This window comes from Phaenicophaeus curvirostris, chromosome 27, assembly GCF_032191515.1.
Source record: "Phaenicophaeus curvirostris isolate KB17595 chromosome 27, BPBGC_Pcur_1.0, whole genome shotgun sequence".
Classification (NCBI taxonomy): Eukaryota; Metazoa; Chordata; class Aves; order Cuculiformes; family Cuculidae; genus Phaenicophaeus; species Phaenicophaeus curvirostris.
The window spans coordinates 4,265,685-4,280,881 of NC_091418.1; the positions used below are offsets into that span (position 1 = coordinate 4,265,685).

Consider the following 15,197-nt stretch of genomic DNA (forward strand, 5'->3'; position numbering starts at 1 on the left):
GGATCTGCCCACAGAGAAGATCCAGTTCTTGGAGAGGATCAGGCTCTCGAGGATCTGGAGCTCAAAGAAGATCCAGCTCTTGGAGGAGAATCTGGCTCTCGAGGAGGATCTGGCCCTCAGAGAAGATCCAGCTCTTGGAGAGGCTCCCACTCTTGGAGAGGATCTGCCCCCAGAGAAGATCCAGTTCTTGGAGAGGATCTGGCTCTTGAGGATCTGGAGCTCAGAGAAGACCCATCTCCTGCAGGAGAATCTGGCTCTCGAGGAAGATCTGAAGCTCAAAGAAGATCCAGTTCTTGGAGAGGATCTGGAACTCAGAGAATATCCAGCTCTTGGAGGAGAATCTGGCTCTTGAGGAGGATCTGGAGCTCAGAGAAGATCCATCTCTGTGAAAGGATCTGGCTCTGGAGGAGGATCTGCCCTTGGAGAATATCCAGTTCTTGGAGAGCATCTGGTTCTGGAGGAAGATCTGGAGCTCAGAGAAGATCCAGCTCCTGCAGGAGAATCTGGCTCTCGAGGAAGATCTGAAGCTCAAAGAAAATACAGTTCTTGGAGAGAATCTGGCTCTCGAGGACGATCTGGAGTTCAGAGAAGATCCAGTTCTTGGAGAGAATCCAACTCTTGGAAAGGATCTGGCTCTGGAGGAGGATCTGCCCCCAGAGAAGATCCAGTTCTTGGAGAGGATCTGGAGCTCAGAGAAGATCCATCTCTTGGAGGAGGCGCTGTGGTGGCCTCCCCACCACCGGCCCCTCCAACCCCTGGGCTGGCGAAGCCTCTGCAGCCGGTTGGTCGCCACCAGTTCCATCTTCTCCCCAGCTCCAGCAGGATCCGGCCCCTCGCCCTGCGCCAACACCCCCGAGCATCCCCGGAGCCGCCGCGACGCCCGCCTGCTCCGCGATTCCCACCGGGAATTCCTGCCGAGAGCCTCCTTCCGCATCACCTCCAGTACCGGCATCGCTCGCTCACGCTTCTTTTTTTTATGCTCTTTTTTTTTTTCGATTTTTTTTTTCAGTTTTTTAACACATTTTTCCTTTTTCCAAAGAGAAGCCGGCGAGGCCTGGGGGAGTTTTTAATCCGGAACGGCCACATCCCCGTGTCCTCCAAGGGCTCGGCCTCCAGGACCCCGACGCTGGCTGGCAACAAGGCAGGATAATTCCGATTCTTTTCCATATTTTTCTCGAGGGGGGAAAAAATTGAAGCATTTTGAACTTTTACCGGAGCCGCCGACGGCTCCCGGCTCCCGGCCCGGACGCTTTGGGTATTTACATCGATTTTGGGGCACTATACAAGATTTACACCATTTTTTTTTTGTTTGTTTTATACAGCGATAGTCGCGCTCTCAAACCGTCCCATTCCGGGGCAACAGAAATCTGGAAGCTCCAAGAATTTGGGATCATTTTTTCCCCCCGTTTCCGCTTCAAAAGAAATGAAAATTAAAACAAAAAAGAAAAGCCGTTTGCCTGTTTTCTACAGAATCCAAAGCAAAAAAACCCACGGGAATCTCATAGATACACACACAGGATCGTGTATTTATGGATCCACGTAGGAACAACCCAACCCTCGCGCCCTCCGTGGCGAGACGGAGCCGGGCGTAACCGTCATTCCGCGATTCTCCGCCTCAAATACCCCAAATTTCATCCCAAATCCCATTTCCTCGCCCTGGCCGAGACGCCCATCGCTCTCCCAGCCGCCGGCGGGTTCCGAATTCTTTAACTCCTTTTCCTCGGATTTTGTTGGATTTCCACAGCGCCATTTCTTCCTGCACGAGATCGGACGCCGCACGAGGCGGCTCCGGCAGGAAAACGGCTTCTGGGCGCTGGGGTCCTGGGTTTATTTCTATTATTTTGGCGTGATTTCTATTTATTTTTAAATTTTTTTCTTGGCGTTCTTCGCCTTTTCTCTTTTAGTTTCCTCTTCTGCGATATTTCCCAGGCGGCTACTCAGAGCCGAGCCCAGAATCGAAAGGTAAAGGCTAAATTACTGCAATCCAACCCCCCCCTCCCCAAAAAAAAACCAACCCCAAATGAAAAAAAAAAAAAGAATATATATATATATATATTTTTATATATATATGTGATCCTCTTCAAAAATAAAAGGAGAGGCACCGCCTGCGCCTCGGCTCCCGGCAGCGGAAACGCCGGCAAGTCCATCCCCGCGGAACTGAGCGCCGGCTGCCCCTCGCGTGGTTTTCCGAGGAACCGAAGGGAAGAGAAAACCGGAGGGATGGGTGGATACAGCAGGACGTCACTGGAAAGAGCTGCCTTAGGGTATAAAATACAGTACGGACGCGGTCGGACATCGGGATAAAAGACTATTGCTCCCGTGTTGAGTGAGGAAACCCAGTCCTTTGCCACGGAGAAGGATTAAAAACGGGACGAACGGAAGGAAATCGGCGTTAAAAATCCCTTTAAAAAGAGCTACGGAGGTGGAAAAAAAAAAAAGGCGGGAGGACGGACGGACAGATGGACAGACGACGTCCCCCGCGGCTCTGCTGGGTTGGAGGGACGAAGGCGGCGTCCCCTCGCCAAGATGAGTCGCTTCCCGATAAAGACGGAGAGAGGGAAACGCCGGGATCCGCGACAATAAATTAAGGAGGGAGGCTGAGAGCGGAGGGCTCCCACCCCCCCAAAAAATAAATCAAAGAGCGGAAAAAAAGGTAATTTAAAACAAGTCCTAAAAACGGAGAAACCGTCGGACAAGGAGAACCTGGAAGTGTGGAATGGAGAGCGATGGATGAACCCCGTTCAGTTCAGAGTTCCCGGGATAACGTGGCTAAAAAAATACCTTTCTGGAAAGGATTGACCCGATTTTAGCTAAAAACTGGGGGGAAAAAAGCTCATTTGAGAGAGGAAAAAGCCATTTAATGCGAGAGGCGATGGCGGGAGGGACCTTGTGGCTCCGGTGCCGCCGGCCGAGGCAGTAGAGCCAGAGCGGCCTGGGGGGGGGAAAAGAGGGAAAAGGAGCGGGGGGAAAGAGGGGAAAAAGGGGAAAAGGTGAGGGAAAAGGTGAGGGAGGAAAAGGTGAGGGAGGAAAAGGTGAGGGAGGAAAAGGTGAGGGAGGAAAAGGTGAGGGAGGAAAAGGTGAGGGAGGAAAAGGTGAGGGAGGAAAAAAGAGGGAGGAAAAAAGAGGGAGGAAAAAAGAGGGAGGAAAAAAGAGGGAGGAAAAAAGAGGGAGGAAAAAAGAGGGAGGAAAAAAGAGGGAGGAAAAAAGAGGGAGGAAAAAAGAGGGAGGAAAAAAGAGGGAAAAGGGGGGAATAAGGAGGGAAAAGGGGGGAATAAGGAGGGAAAAGGGGGGAATAAGGAGGGAAAAGGGGGGAATAAGGAGGGAAAAGGGGGGAATAAGGAGGGAAAAGGGGGGAATAAGGAGGGAAAAGGGGGGAATAAGGAGGGAAAAGGGGGGAATAAGGAGGGAAAAGGGGGGAATAAGGAGGGAAAAGGGGGGAATAAGGAGGGAAAAGGGGGGAATAAGGAGGGAAAAGGGGGGAATAAGGAGGGAAAAGGGGGGGAAAACGTGGGAAAAGGGAGGGAAAAAGGGGGAAAAGGGGGGGAAAAAGGGGGAAAAGGGAGGGAAAAAAGGGGGAAAAGGGAGGGAAAAAGGGGGAAAAGGGAGGGAAAAAGGGGGAAAAGGGAGGGAAAAAGGGGGAAAAGGGAGGGAAAAAGGTGTGGGAAGAGGAAAAATAGAGAAAAAAGGAGGAAAAAGGGAAAAGAACCCCCAAAATTCCCCCCAAAACCCAAGAGGGAATGTGCCGGCTGCTGGTTGCGGAGTCGCAGCGAGCCGGCGCGCAGAGGTCTGGAGGGAAGGCGGCGAGTTGGAATTGCGCTAAGGGTTGAAAAAAAAGAAAAAGAGGCAAAGGGGGTGGATTTTGGCGCCCGAGGGTCCCGTTCGGCGCCGGGAAAAGGGGAAGGAAACGCAGCTGAGCCTTCCCGTACGGCGCTCGCCTTATTTGGGGAGAAAGGGGAGATCCTGCGCCCCGCTGAGCTTTCCATGTGCTTTGTGCCTGCCTGAACCTGCCTCTCCCGGCGCCCTCCCCGCGGGCAGAGGGGAAATTGAGGGGGGAAAGAGGCAAAAATCATCCAAACCCAGAAAGTCTTCCTTATTTTTTTGAGGAACCTGCCAGCTCGAGGCCGGCTGGGGTGTGGGTTCCAGTTTGGGCGCCGGAATTGAGCAGTTTGCATCCCAACAAAAAAAAAAAAAAAAAAATTAAACCAAACCGAAAACACGAAAATCTGGAAAGGGGAAGGGAACAAAAATAAAAAGGGGGAAAAAAAATCAAAGCAGAGAGAGCGGACGTTGGTCCAGACAGGGCTCCCCCCGCCCCGGCTCTCGCTCCCGTTGGCCGCCAACGTCGCTCTCGCCCCAGCCCAGGCCTGGAGAGCGTTTCGGCAGGCGGGGGCTGCTGGTTTTGGTGGTGCCGGGGGACCCCGCGTTGGCGCAGGTCGGGATTCGCATCCCTGACCCCCCCCGAAAGCCGAGAGCCCTCCGAGCTGTGGGGAGGAGGGCGACGGCGGTGCAGCCGGGATGGTTTTTTTTCTCTCTCTCTCTCTTTTTTTCTAGGGTTGGGGGCTCAGGATTTGAGGGGAGGGGGGGGGATCGAGGGGCCGGCGGCGGAGCTGAGGGGCGAGGGGAGGCTCAGTCGTCGTCCACGTCGTCGCCGTCGGAGTCGTCGCCGGCCCCGCTGCCGCTGCCGGGGCCCGGGGGTCCGGCGCGTCGATCGTAGAGCTTATCCCGCTGCCTTTCCTGGATGTCTCGCATCTCTTCGGCGTAACGGCAGAACGCGCCGCCGAACTTGGCCCAGGCTTTGTAGGGGACGGTGATGGCGTTGCGGTACGAGGGCTTCACCTCGCTCACACCGCAGGAAGACGCCGTACTTGTTGCAGCCCACGTCGAAGAAGAAGCGCTTCGAGTCCACGGTGATGGAGGTGCCCTCGGGAAGCTCCCCGTAGAGCCCCCCGCCGCCCGGCCCGCCGCCCCCGGGGCCTCCCAGCTCGTCCTCCTCGCCCCCGTAGTCGTCGATCAGCTTGGCCAAAGCGTCGCGGAACTCGATGAGGCCCTGGGCGGGGAGGGCGATGGTCTGGCCGCTCTGGAGCCCCGGCGGCCCCGAAGCGAAGCCTCCCGGCCCTCCCGGCCCGCGGTTCACGGTTTGCCGGATGCGCAGGAAGCGCCCGCGTTGATTTTCTTTCAGGTCCAGGTAATATTTGCGGTTTTCCCGCACCAGGAACTCGCTCTTGAGGGCTCGGCGGGGGCCGGGGCCCTCCTCGCCCGGCGGCCCCGAGGCCTGCGCCAGCTGCTCGGGGCTGGAGGGGCCGAGCTGAGCGTAGTGCTCGATGAAATCGCCCAGGTAGTCGCGGAACTCGGCGGCCACGGCCATGGAGAGGGTGAGGCGGCTCTTGGAACCGCCGGCGCCCACCTCGGCGATCTTGAGGAAGCGGCCCTTGGCGTTCTGCTTCACGTCCAGGTAGAACCGCTTGTTCTGGATGTCCAGCCGCTTCGACGCCAGCTCCTGCGTCTCCTGCTCGGGCCCCGCGCCGCTCCCCGCCCCGGCCCCGCCGCCTCCCCCGCCGCGGGAGGGCCCGAAGCCGCCGCTGCCGCTGCCGCTGCCGCCGCGCTCGCTGCCGCTGTCGCCGTCCGCCATCTTGGCCCGCGCCCGCCCCGGCTTCCGGCCCGCTGCGACACCGGTGACGTCACCGCCGCACTGGCGCCCGCGGCACGCCCCCCGCGTCCCCGCGCGCCCCCGACGGGACACGCCCCCCGGCCGCGAGGCCACGCCCCCCAGGGCGCGCCGGCCAATGAGAACACGTCTCAGCTGGCGAGGCCACGCCCCCTCAGAGCGCGAGCCAATGAGAGTGAGACCCAGCCAGAGAGGCCACGCCCCCAGAGCGCGCCGGCCAATTAGAACACGTCTCAGCTGGCGAGGCCACGCCCCTCAGAGCACGAGCCAATGAGAGTGAGACCCAGCCGGCAAGGCCACGCCCCTCAGAGCGCGCCAGCCAATGAGGTCACCCCCGGCCACTGAGGCCATGCCGGCCAATGAGGGTGCGAGGCCACGCCCCCATAAAGCACCAGCCTATGAGGCCACGCCCCCTACAGAACATCAGCCAATGAGGACACCCCCCCAGCCAGCAAGGCCATGTGCCCTAGAGACGCCAGCCAATGAGGTCACCCCAGGTCAATGAGGCCACGCCCCCTAGGGCACACCAGCCAATGACGGTGCAAGGCCACGCCCCCATAAAGCCCCAGCCAATGAGAACATGCCCCATCCAATGAAGACACACCCCAGTCAACTAGATCACGCCCCCTAGAGCACACCAGCCAATGAGGACACCCCTCAGCCAGCAAGGCCCCGCCCCCTGAGCACACCAGCCAATGAGAACACGCGTCAGCTGGCGAGGCCACGCCCCCTCAGAGCATGAGCCAATGAGAGCAGGCACCAGCCAGTGAGGCCACACCCCCTAGGGCACATTGGCCAATGAGAACACGCCTCACTCCGCCTAGGCCACGCCCCCAGAGCACACCAGCCAATGAGGTCACTCCAGGCCACTGAGGCCACGCCCCCTAGAGCGCACCAGCCAATGAGGGTGTGAGGCCACGCCCCCATAAAGCATCAGCCAATGAAGACACACCCCAGCCGACTAAGACCCACACCCCCTAGAGCACACCAGGCCAATGAAGACACGCCCCCAATGTGCGCCAGCCAATGAGGTCACCCCCTAGCCAGCAAGGCCACGCCCCCTGGAGCACATCAGCCAATGGGTGCACACCTCAGCCAGCAAGGCCACGCCCCTTCTAGGGCACCAATGAGGCCACGCCCCCACCAAATCCCAGTCAACGAAGCCCCGCCCACTTCTGCTTCAAGTGGGAGGAACCCCAGCCCCAGGTGGGAGGAGGAACCCAGCTGCCCCCCCCCTCATGGGCACAGTCTCATTGACTGGCACATTGGGGGCGTGGTCTCCCCCATGAGGCCCCCGCCCCCCAGCAGCAGGGAGCCAATGAGGCTCCCCCTAGGGCACACCCCCCCCTCCAATCCTGCTGCCCCCCCAGGCTCCTCTCCTTCACCCCTCGCTGGCCCCCCATTCCCCTGCTGCATCCATGGGTGCTTCCCTTCCCCCCCCAAATTGTTATACCCCATGGATGCCCCCCATCCTCTGGGGGGGAGAGAGGGGGGCACCCCCAGATCCTGCTCTCCCCCCATTAGACCCTCCCTGCCCCCTCCAAGAACACCCCCAAACCCCGCACCCCCCCTCCTGGCGGAAACAGACTCCGAATCTCCACACACAAACTCTTTATCCATAGGGAGAGGGGGCCCCCACAGGGGGGCAAAGCCCTGGGGGGGGGGGGTCAGGGTGCCCCCCCTTTTCGCTTAGTTGTGGGGGCAGCTCAGTGGGGCAGCTCGTGGGGGATGAGCTTGTAGTGGGCGCCGCAGGAGGGGCAGCGCTGCGCCTCGCCCTGGTGCAGCCAGAACCAGACCACGTAGCTGTTGTCTTCTTCACCTGGCGGGGGGAGAGGAGGGTTAGGATGGACAGACAGACACGGCGGGGAGGACGGACAGACAGAATGACACGTAGATTTGGCGGGGGGGGGGGGACACGACACACTTACAGACGCAGCCAACGATGCGTTTGGTGTTAATGGAGGGAACAAGATTGGGGTCCTCCTTGGTTCCCCGCGTAGCGCTTGGGGCGGAACATGCTGTAGGGGTCCTGGGGGGGGGGGGGGAAGAGGGGGTGAGCGGGGAGGGGGGCACCCCCAGAACCTGTTCTCCCCCTCTTAGACCCTCCCTGCACCCCCCCAGACCCTGTTCTCCCACCTTTGACACTCTCTGTTCCCCCCCAGGACACCCCCATAACCTCCCTGCCCACTCCAACGACACCCCCAGATCCTGCTCCCCCCCATCAGACCCTCCCTGTCCCCCCCCAAGGACACCCCCAGATCCTGCTCCCCCCCCATAAGACCCTCCCTGTCCCCCCCCGCAGAAGAACATCACTGACCCCTAACTCCTACCCAGGACAACCCCAGACCTGCCCCTCAAGCTCCAAACCCCCCCAAACCCTGCTCACGACGCCTTTAAGGACACCCCCAGACCCTGAACCCCCCCCCCCCCCGAATTCCCCAGTCCCCCCCCCCAACCCCTGAACTCACCAGCCCCTTGTTCATGGCCTCCAACACCTTCTTCTCCAGCCCCGTCGCCTGCTCCTCATCGGTGGCCAGGCCGCCTGCGGGGCAGGGTGCTCACATCGGCCCCCCCAGATCCCCCCCCCAACCTTGATCTCCCCCACCTCCCTTTCATTACTTGCCCCCCCCAAGTTCTCCCTTTCTTTCCCTCAATTCCTCCTCCCCCCATTGATTCCCCCCCCTTCCCTCTCTCCCACCTGGTTTCCCCCCCCCCAGTTCTTCCCCTCTCCCCCAGCTTCCCCCCCACCATTGCCCCCCCTCATTTCCCCCATGACCCCTCATTCCTCCCCCCGCCCCCCCCCCCAGTTTTTACTCCCTCTCTCCTCCATTCCTCTCCCCTCTGCACGGTTCCCCCCCCCTTATCTCTACCTCATCCCCGCCCCAACCCCCTCCCCATTTCCCACCCCCCTCGTTTTCTCCCCCCACCCCTTATCTCCCCCCAATTCCCCCCGTCCCCCAATTCTCCCCCCTCCCCCCAATACCCCCATTCCCCCCGTCCCCCCAATTCCCTCCCCCCTCCCCCAGTTCCCCCCACTCACTCGGTTCTCTCCCCACAATCCCTCCCCCCTCTTATCTCCCCCCCCATGTCTTATCATCCCCCCCACCTCTGGTTCTCCCCCCTCCCCCCAATTCTCCCCCAGTTCCTCCCCCCTCTTATCTCCCCCCCATCTCTTATCATCCCTCCACCTCCGGTTCTCCCCCCTCCCCCCAGTACCCCCATTTCCCCCCTTCCCCTCCCCCCTCCCCCGGTTCCCCCCACTCACTCGATTCTCCCCCCTCCCCACAATTCCCCCCCAGTTGCTCCCCCCTCTTATCTCCCCCCCATCTCTTATCATCCTCCCCCCAATACCCCCCCATTCCCCCCCTCCCACCACTCACTCGGTTCTCCCCCCTCCCCACAATCCCTCCCCAGTTCCTCCCCTGTCTTATCTCCCCCCCATCTCTTATCACCCCCCCACCTCTTGTTCTCCCCCCTCCCCCCAATACCCCCCCATTCCCCCCTCCCCACAATCCCTCCCCAGTTCCTCCCCACTCTTATCTCCTCCCCCATTCCCCATCCCCCTCCAATCCCCATTTCCCTCTCCCTCTTCCCTCCCTCATCCCCCCCCATCCCTCTTTCCCTCAATCCCCCCCTCCCCGCTTCCCACCCCTCCATCTCCCGGTTACCCCCCCCCCACCCCCATAACTCCTTCCCCCCCCGTTCCCCCTCCATCCCTCAGGCTCCCTCTCTCCCGTGTGCCCCCCCCCATCACCCACCGGGCACGGCGAGGCGGCGGACGGGGGCGGAGGCGGCGGGCAGGAGCCTCAGGGCCGCGCTCACCCGCAGTAACCTTGAGGCCATGGCGGCGGCGGCGGCGGCGATGGCGGGCACAGCGGCGCTTCCGGGAAGGGACCGGAAGTGGCGACGCAAGCCACGCCCCTTACGCCGTTCACGCCCCCTCACGCACAGACCACGCCCACTACAAACTCCTCACTCATTGGCCACGCCCCTCGAGTTAGCCACGCCCCCTTCCGCGATGACCACGCCCCCCTGCGACCCCACCCTTTGCGTGGCCACGCCCCCTCCCTCTAACCAGCGCCCCCCGGGGGGGGTATTGGGGACCCCCCCCCACCTTTAGGGACCCCAGGGGTTGGGGGCAGCTTGGAGGGGGTGGCAGGGACCCCTTATTTGTGGCCCCCCCCCCCAGCCCCGTGCCTCAGTTTCCCCAGGGAGCCCCCCCCAGCTGCTTACTCATCCCCATCGATCCCTCGTTATCCACCTCGGCGCTAATTGCCTCTCATTAAACACCCCCCATGGGGCAGCGGGGAGGAGGGCGGGGGGGGGGCAAAACCTTTCTTTGACCCATCGTAGCGGCCAAAAATCACCTTTCTTGACCCATTTTAAGGCTAAACGCGCCTTTTTTTGACCCCGTGTGAGGTCTGCGCCCCCCTTGGTGAGGGGGGGGGGCACCCATGGGTGCTGTGGGCACGGATAAAGCCCCCCACCCCGCCCTTCCCCGGTTCTTTTATCCAGGGGGGGGGTTAAGAAAAAAGGAGGGGATATGGGATGAAGCCAGCGGCGGGGGGGGGGGCCGTGGGCGAGTGCCAAGGGAGGAGGGCAGGCCGGACGGACGGACAGACAGAGGGACGGACGCAGGTCGCTGCCCCCCCAACTCTTCACTGTGGATTTGTGGGGGGCAAACGCAGGGGTTGGAGCGTGTTGGGGGGGAGGACACGACACCCCCAAATAGAGAACCCCCCCCCCCCCCCAAACCAAACCCTGCGGTGCCAGCCATGGGCATCCAGGGCATGGAGCTGTGCGCCGTGGCCGTCGTCATCCTCCTCTTCATCGCCGTCCTCAAGCAGTTCGGCATCCTGGAGCCCATCTCCGTGGAAGGTAACCCCCCCTCGCTTAATTAATTGTAATTCATTAATAGCAATGAATGATTGGAAGGCATTTCCAGCCTCCCCCCCCCGCAACGGCTGCGCCCTCACCCTCCCCACTGGGCTCCTAAATGGTCCCTGGGGGTGGGAAATGTAGTTTGTTTTTTTTTTAGGGGGGGATTTGGGGGTGAAGGGCAAAGGTTTGGGGGGAAAGGAGAGGGTTTGGGGGTGCAGGGAGCGGGGGGAGCAGCCCCTTCCCCTGCCGCGTCATGGCCCAGCTTCGCCCCCCACCTTCCCGAGGGGCTGGGATGGCTGCGACCCCCCAAAAAAAACCCCGCTGAGGGGGGGGCTGGGGGCACAGGGACCCCGAAATCCTGCCTGGAGAGGGTCTGGGGGGACAGGGATCCTCAAATCCTGCCTGGGGAGGGGCTGGGGAACCCCCCCCAGCCCACAGGGACCCCCAAACCACTCCTGAGGGGGGACTAGGGGAGTCGACAAGAACCCCCAAAACTCTCCAGGGGAGGAACTGGGGGGCACAGGGACTCCCAATTCCCACTTAGGGGGAACTGAGGGAGCCCCCAGAGTCTGCAGGGACCCCCAAACTCCATCTGGGAGGGACTGGGAAGCCCCCAGGCCACAGGCCCCCCCGCCAGATCCCACCTCAGGAGGTGCTGAGCCCATATTGATCCCCCAAATCCCCCTGATTTGAGACTTCGGGGGTCCCCGATCCCTCCCAACCGCCTCAGACGGGATTCCAGAGCCCCCCCGATTCCGCTTCTCGCTGCTCCCACCCCGGCAAACCCAGCTCGGTGGGAGAAAGCGGGGTGACCCCTCCCTTAGCAGCACCCGCAGGGTTTTCCGGGGTGTCCCTACCGCTGCGGCACAGCGTGAAGTTCCCGCTATCCCCCGTCTCGGCACCGAACGGCTCCGCGGGGGCTTCCCGAGCTGGAATTATTAATGAGGCATCATTTATTAATTACCTTCCGTCAGGCTGGAGGGAACATTAGCGAGAGGTTGGGGCGGGAGGCAACGCCGGGATGCTCCAGACACCGACACGGATACAGCGGCTCCGGTTTCTCCTTCGGGATGGGAAACCCGGAGCCGCCTTCCCGGCACGAGGGGAATTCGGGGTCCACCAGCAGGTTGGGGAGGTTGGTTTTAGGCAGGGTTGATTCCAAGTTGGGAAGAGGCCGGGATGATGCGGAGAAGCGGTTGGCTCGAGGCTTCGTCTTCCCCGCAGACAGCGGCGATGCCGAAGTGGAGCTCTCGGTCGTCCGGCACCAACCGGAGGAGCTGGAACAGCTGCTGGCACGGACCAAGTTCTCCAAGATGGAGCTGCAATCGCTCTACCGTGGCTTCAAGAACGTGAGTCGGGGGGGAAGGCCTCGCTACGGATCCCACTCTCAGCACCGGGGAGGAATTCTGGGAGAACCAGAGGGAATTCTGGTAGATCCAAGGCTCACCAGACACTTATTCTCCTCCAGGAATGTCCAAGCGGCCTCGTGGACGAGGAGACCTTCAAGCTCATCTACTCGCAGTTCTTCCCTCAAGGCGGTGAGTTGGGGCTCCCTGCGCTGAAACGAAGCCGGAGGGAGCACCAAATCCCAGCCCGGGGTGGGAATTCAGCGGCTCTCGCCCTCCTCTCCTCGCAGACGCCAGCGCCTACGCTCACTTCTTGTTCGACGCCTTCGACGCCGACGGCAACGGAGCCATTTGCTTCCAGGTGAGGGTCCCAGCGCCGCGTTCCCGCTGGGAAAAGCCGCCGTGCGGCTCTAAGCGTGAATCATCGCATCTTCCTCCGCGTGCGGTCGGGGCTAAAAGCTCGGTACGGCCAAACTCCTCGCTCTCCTCGACGGTGGGAGCAGAATTCCGGGCACTGCGGCAGCAGCCGGAGCTGGTTTCGTCGTGGGGATTAAAAATAGCTACGAGCCAGAATAGAAACAGGATCAATAGGGAAAAAAACGACTCCCCCGGGCGTCCCGTGATCAATGGCAGCGCCGCGTTCGAGAGGGCCAAACGGCTAAGCTGAGGGGGCCAAGACTCCCTTCCTGGGGTCCAGGAATTCCGGTGGGATGTTCCCACGGTTCTTCCCACAGGATTTTGCCGTCGGCCTCTCTGTTTTGCTGCGGGGAACGGTGCAGCAGAAGCTGACGTGGGCTTTCAACCTCTACGACGTCAACAAAGACGGCTGCATCACCAAACAGGTGACGTGGGGCCGCAGGATGGGGCTGGGAATGGGCTGGGAATGCCCGGAGAGGGATGGGAACGGAGGGAAGGGGGCGTCTGGGCCCTCCTTTGGTGGGTCCGTGCCATCCTGAGCCCTCCCAGGAGATGTTGGAGATCATGAAATCCATCTACGACATGCTGGGGCGCAGCACCTACCCTCCGCCGCGGGACGGCGCGCCCGCCGAGCACGTGGAGCTCTTCTTCCAGGTGAGATTTATCCCGCTCCGGCCATTCCGAACGGCCACTCGACTTCCCTCGGGGTATCGGCGCTCAGCTCCGCGTTCGTTCCCCTGCAGAAGATGGACCGGAACGGTGACGGCGTGGTGACCTTCGAGGAGTTCCTGGAGACGTGCCAGCAGGTGAGCGGCCCAGGGAGCTTTCGGCATCATCCGAATCCTCCGAATCCTCCTCGCTGGGAATTGGAAGCCTGAAATCCTGAAATGGGAAGGGATGGGGGAAGGATGGGAAGAGCGGGATCGGGGCTCTCACCTCGCCCTCCCGCTCCGTCCAGGATGAGGACATCATGAGCTCCATGCGGATCTTCGAGAACGCGATCTAGGACGTGGCACCACCTCAAGGATGATGGAGTTTCTTCTCTTTCCAACAAAACGAGACGTTAAGAGAAAGAAAAAAAAAAAAAATGCTCCACCTGGCTCCTGGCGCTCCGGTTAAGAGACGAGAAGAGACATGGACAACTTTGCTGGCTCATCCGCCTGAGCCCTTCCCGGCGTACTGCCCGCTGGGCCGGCCGGCCCCGTTTTTTGGGGGAAAATCCCTTCTCAACAAAGATCCTGCTGCCCTGGGGGCTCCAGGAGACCCGGCCTGGAAGAGAAAGGACCAAGCTTTGTTGCTATCAAAGCACACGACTCCTCTCTCCCCACCCTCCAGCGCTCCGGGGACAGGGGGGTTATTCCCTAAATAAAAAAAAAGTGCTGGTGATTTAGGGATGAAACGGGAGCCAAGGAGGAAGCGATGGTTGCATCAAGCATCTGGGGGCCACAGAGGGGGACCCGGGGTGGCAAAGGAGGTGGCTTTGTCCCAGGATGCAGCCTCTGTTTGGAAGGATCTACAGAGGTTCCTGGCCAGGCTGGATCCATGGATGGAGGGCAGGGAGGATCTACAGAGGGATCTGGCCAGGCTGGATCCATGGATGGAGGGCAGGGAGGATCTACAGAGGTTCCTGGCCAGGCTGGATCCATGGATGGAGGGCAGGGAGGATCTACAGAGGGATCTGGCCAGGCTGGATCCATGGATGGAGGGCAGGAAGGATCTACAGAGGTTCCTGGCCAGGCTGGATCCATGGATGGAGGGCAGGGAGGAGCTACAGAGGGATCTGGCCAGGCTGGATCCATGGATGGAGGGCAGGGAGGATCTACAGAGGGATCTGGCCAGGCTGGATCCATGGATGGAGGGCAGGAAGGATCTACAGAGGTTCCTGGCCAGGCTGGATCCATGGATGGAGGGCAGGGAGGAGCTACAGAGGGATCTGGCCAGGCTGGATCCATGGATGGAGGGCAGGGAGGAGCTACAGAGGGATCTGGCCAGGCTGGATCCATGGATGGAGGGCAGGAAGGAGCTACAGAGGTTCCTGGCCAGGCTGGATCCATGGACCAAGGCCAATTTTATGAGGTTCAACAAGGCCAAGTTCCGGGTCCCGCCTGTGGGACACCCCCGAGCAGCTCCAGGCTTGGGGAAGAGCGGCTGGAAAGCTGTGGAAAAGCAGTGGAAAAGGACCTGGGGGTCGACAGTGGCTGAACATGAGCCAGCAGTGGCCCAGGTGGCCAAGAAGGCCACCAGCTCCTGGCTTGGATCAGCCCTGGGGTGGCCAGCAGGAGCAGGGCAGGGATTGTTCTCCTGGACTCGGTGCTGGTGACGCCGCACCTCGAATCCTGGGGTCAGTTTTGGGCCCCTCACTCCAAGAAGGACCTCGAGGGGCTGGAGCGCGGCTGGAGAAGGGAACGGAGCTGGGGAAGGGTCTGGAGAACAAGGATTCTGAGGGACCTGGGGTTGTTCAGCCTGGAGAAGAGGAGGCTGAGGGGAGACCTTAGAGCAGCTTCCAGTGCTGAAACAGGCTCCAGGGAAGCTGGGGAGGGGCTCTTGATTAGGGAGGGCAGGGATGGGATGAGCGAGAAGGGTCTGAAGCTGAAAGAGGGGAGGTTGAGTTGAGATCTTGGGGAGAAATGTTTTTCCTGTGAGGGTGGGGAGGCCCTGGCCCAGGTTGCCCAGAGCAGGGGTGGCTGCCCCATCCCTGGAGGGGCTCAAGGCCAGGTTGGACGGGGCTTGGAGCCCCCGATCCAGCGGGAGGTGTCCGTTCCCGTGGCCCTGGATGGCTCTGAGGTCCCTCCAACCCAACCTCCTCGCCCGGCCCCGCTCACTCACCGCCTCGCTCGGACCCTCCAAGGCCCCCGCTCCCGCCATGGCGGCGCGTCTCCTAGCAACGC

The 15,197-nt window shown here is 61.2% G+C and overlaps 3 protein-coding genes and 1 long non-coding RNA gene across 4 annotated transcripts; 1 reads left to right on the plus strand and 3 right to left on the minus strand.

The window, feature by feature from the left end:
* Window positions 1-2,021: 2,021 nt before the first annotated feature.
* Window positions 2,022-5,675, minus strand: PURB (purine rich element binding protein B). The gene is given in 2 exon segments (XM_069877506.1): window positions 2,022-4,845; window positions 4,847-5,675. Coding segments are annotated over 2 exon segments (1,002 nt in total). The 5' UTR covers window positions 5,630-5,675; the 3' UTR covers window positions 2,022-4,626.
* Window positions 5,676-7,261: 1,586 nt separating this feature from the next.
* Window positions 7,262-9,560, minus strand: COX5B (cytochrome c oxidase subunit 5B). Its single transcript, XM_069877507.1, is given in 5 exon segments — window positions 7,262-7,484; window positions 7,594-7,657; window positions 7,659-7,694; window positions 8,134-8,207; window positions 9,424-9,560. Coding segments are annotated over 5 exon segments (372 nt in total). The 5' UTR covers window positions 9,509-9,560; the 3' UTR covers window positions 7,262-7,371.
* Window positions 9,561-10,435: 875 nt separating this feature from the next.
* KCNIP3 (potassium voltage-gated channel interacting protein 3) lies at window positions 10,436-13,563 on the plus strand. Its single transcript, XM_069877423.1, has 8 exons — window positions 10,436-10,543; window positions 11,771-11,895; window positions 12,015-12,084; window positions 12,183-12,253; window positions 12,627-12,734; window positions 12,859-12,963; window positions 13,053-13,115; window positions 13,268-13,563. Exons 1-8 carry the CDS (start codon window positions 10,441-10,443, stop codon window positions 13,313-13,315), a joined length of 693 nt encoding a protein of 230 aa, XP_069733524.1. The 5' UTR covers window positions 10,436-10,440; the 3' UTR covers window positions 13,316-13,563.
* LOC138731482 (uncharacterized) lies at window positions 11,432-15,183 on the minus strand. The gene is made up of 4 exons (XR_011339168.1): window positions 15,136-15,183; window positions 13,406-13,578; window positions 12,913-13,191; window positions 11,432-12,452 (listed from the first exon to the last, which is right to left on the minus strand). It is a non-coding gene; the product is annotated as an uncharacterized lncRNA (long non-coding RNA).
* Between the last annotated feature and the right edge of the window lie 14 nt (window positions 15,184-15,197).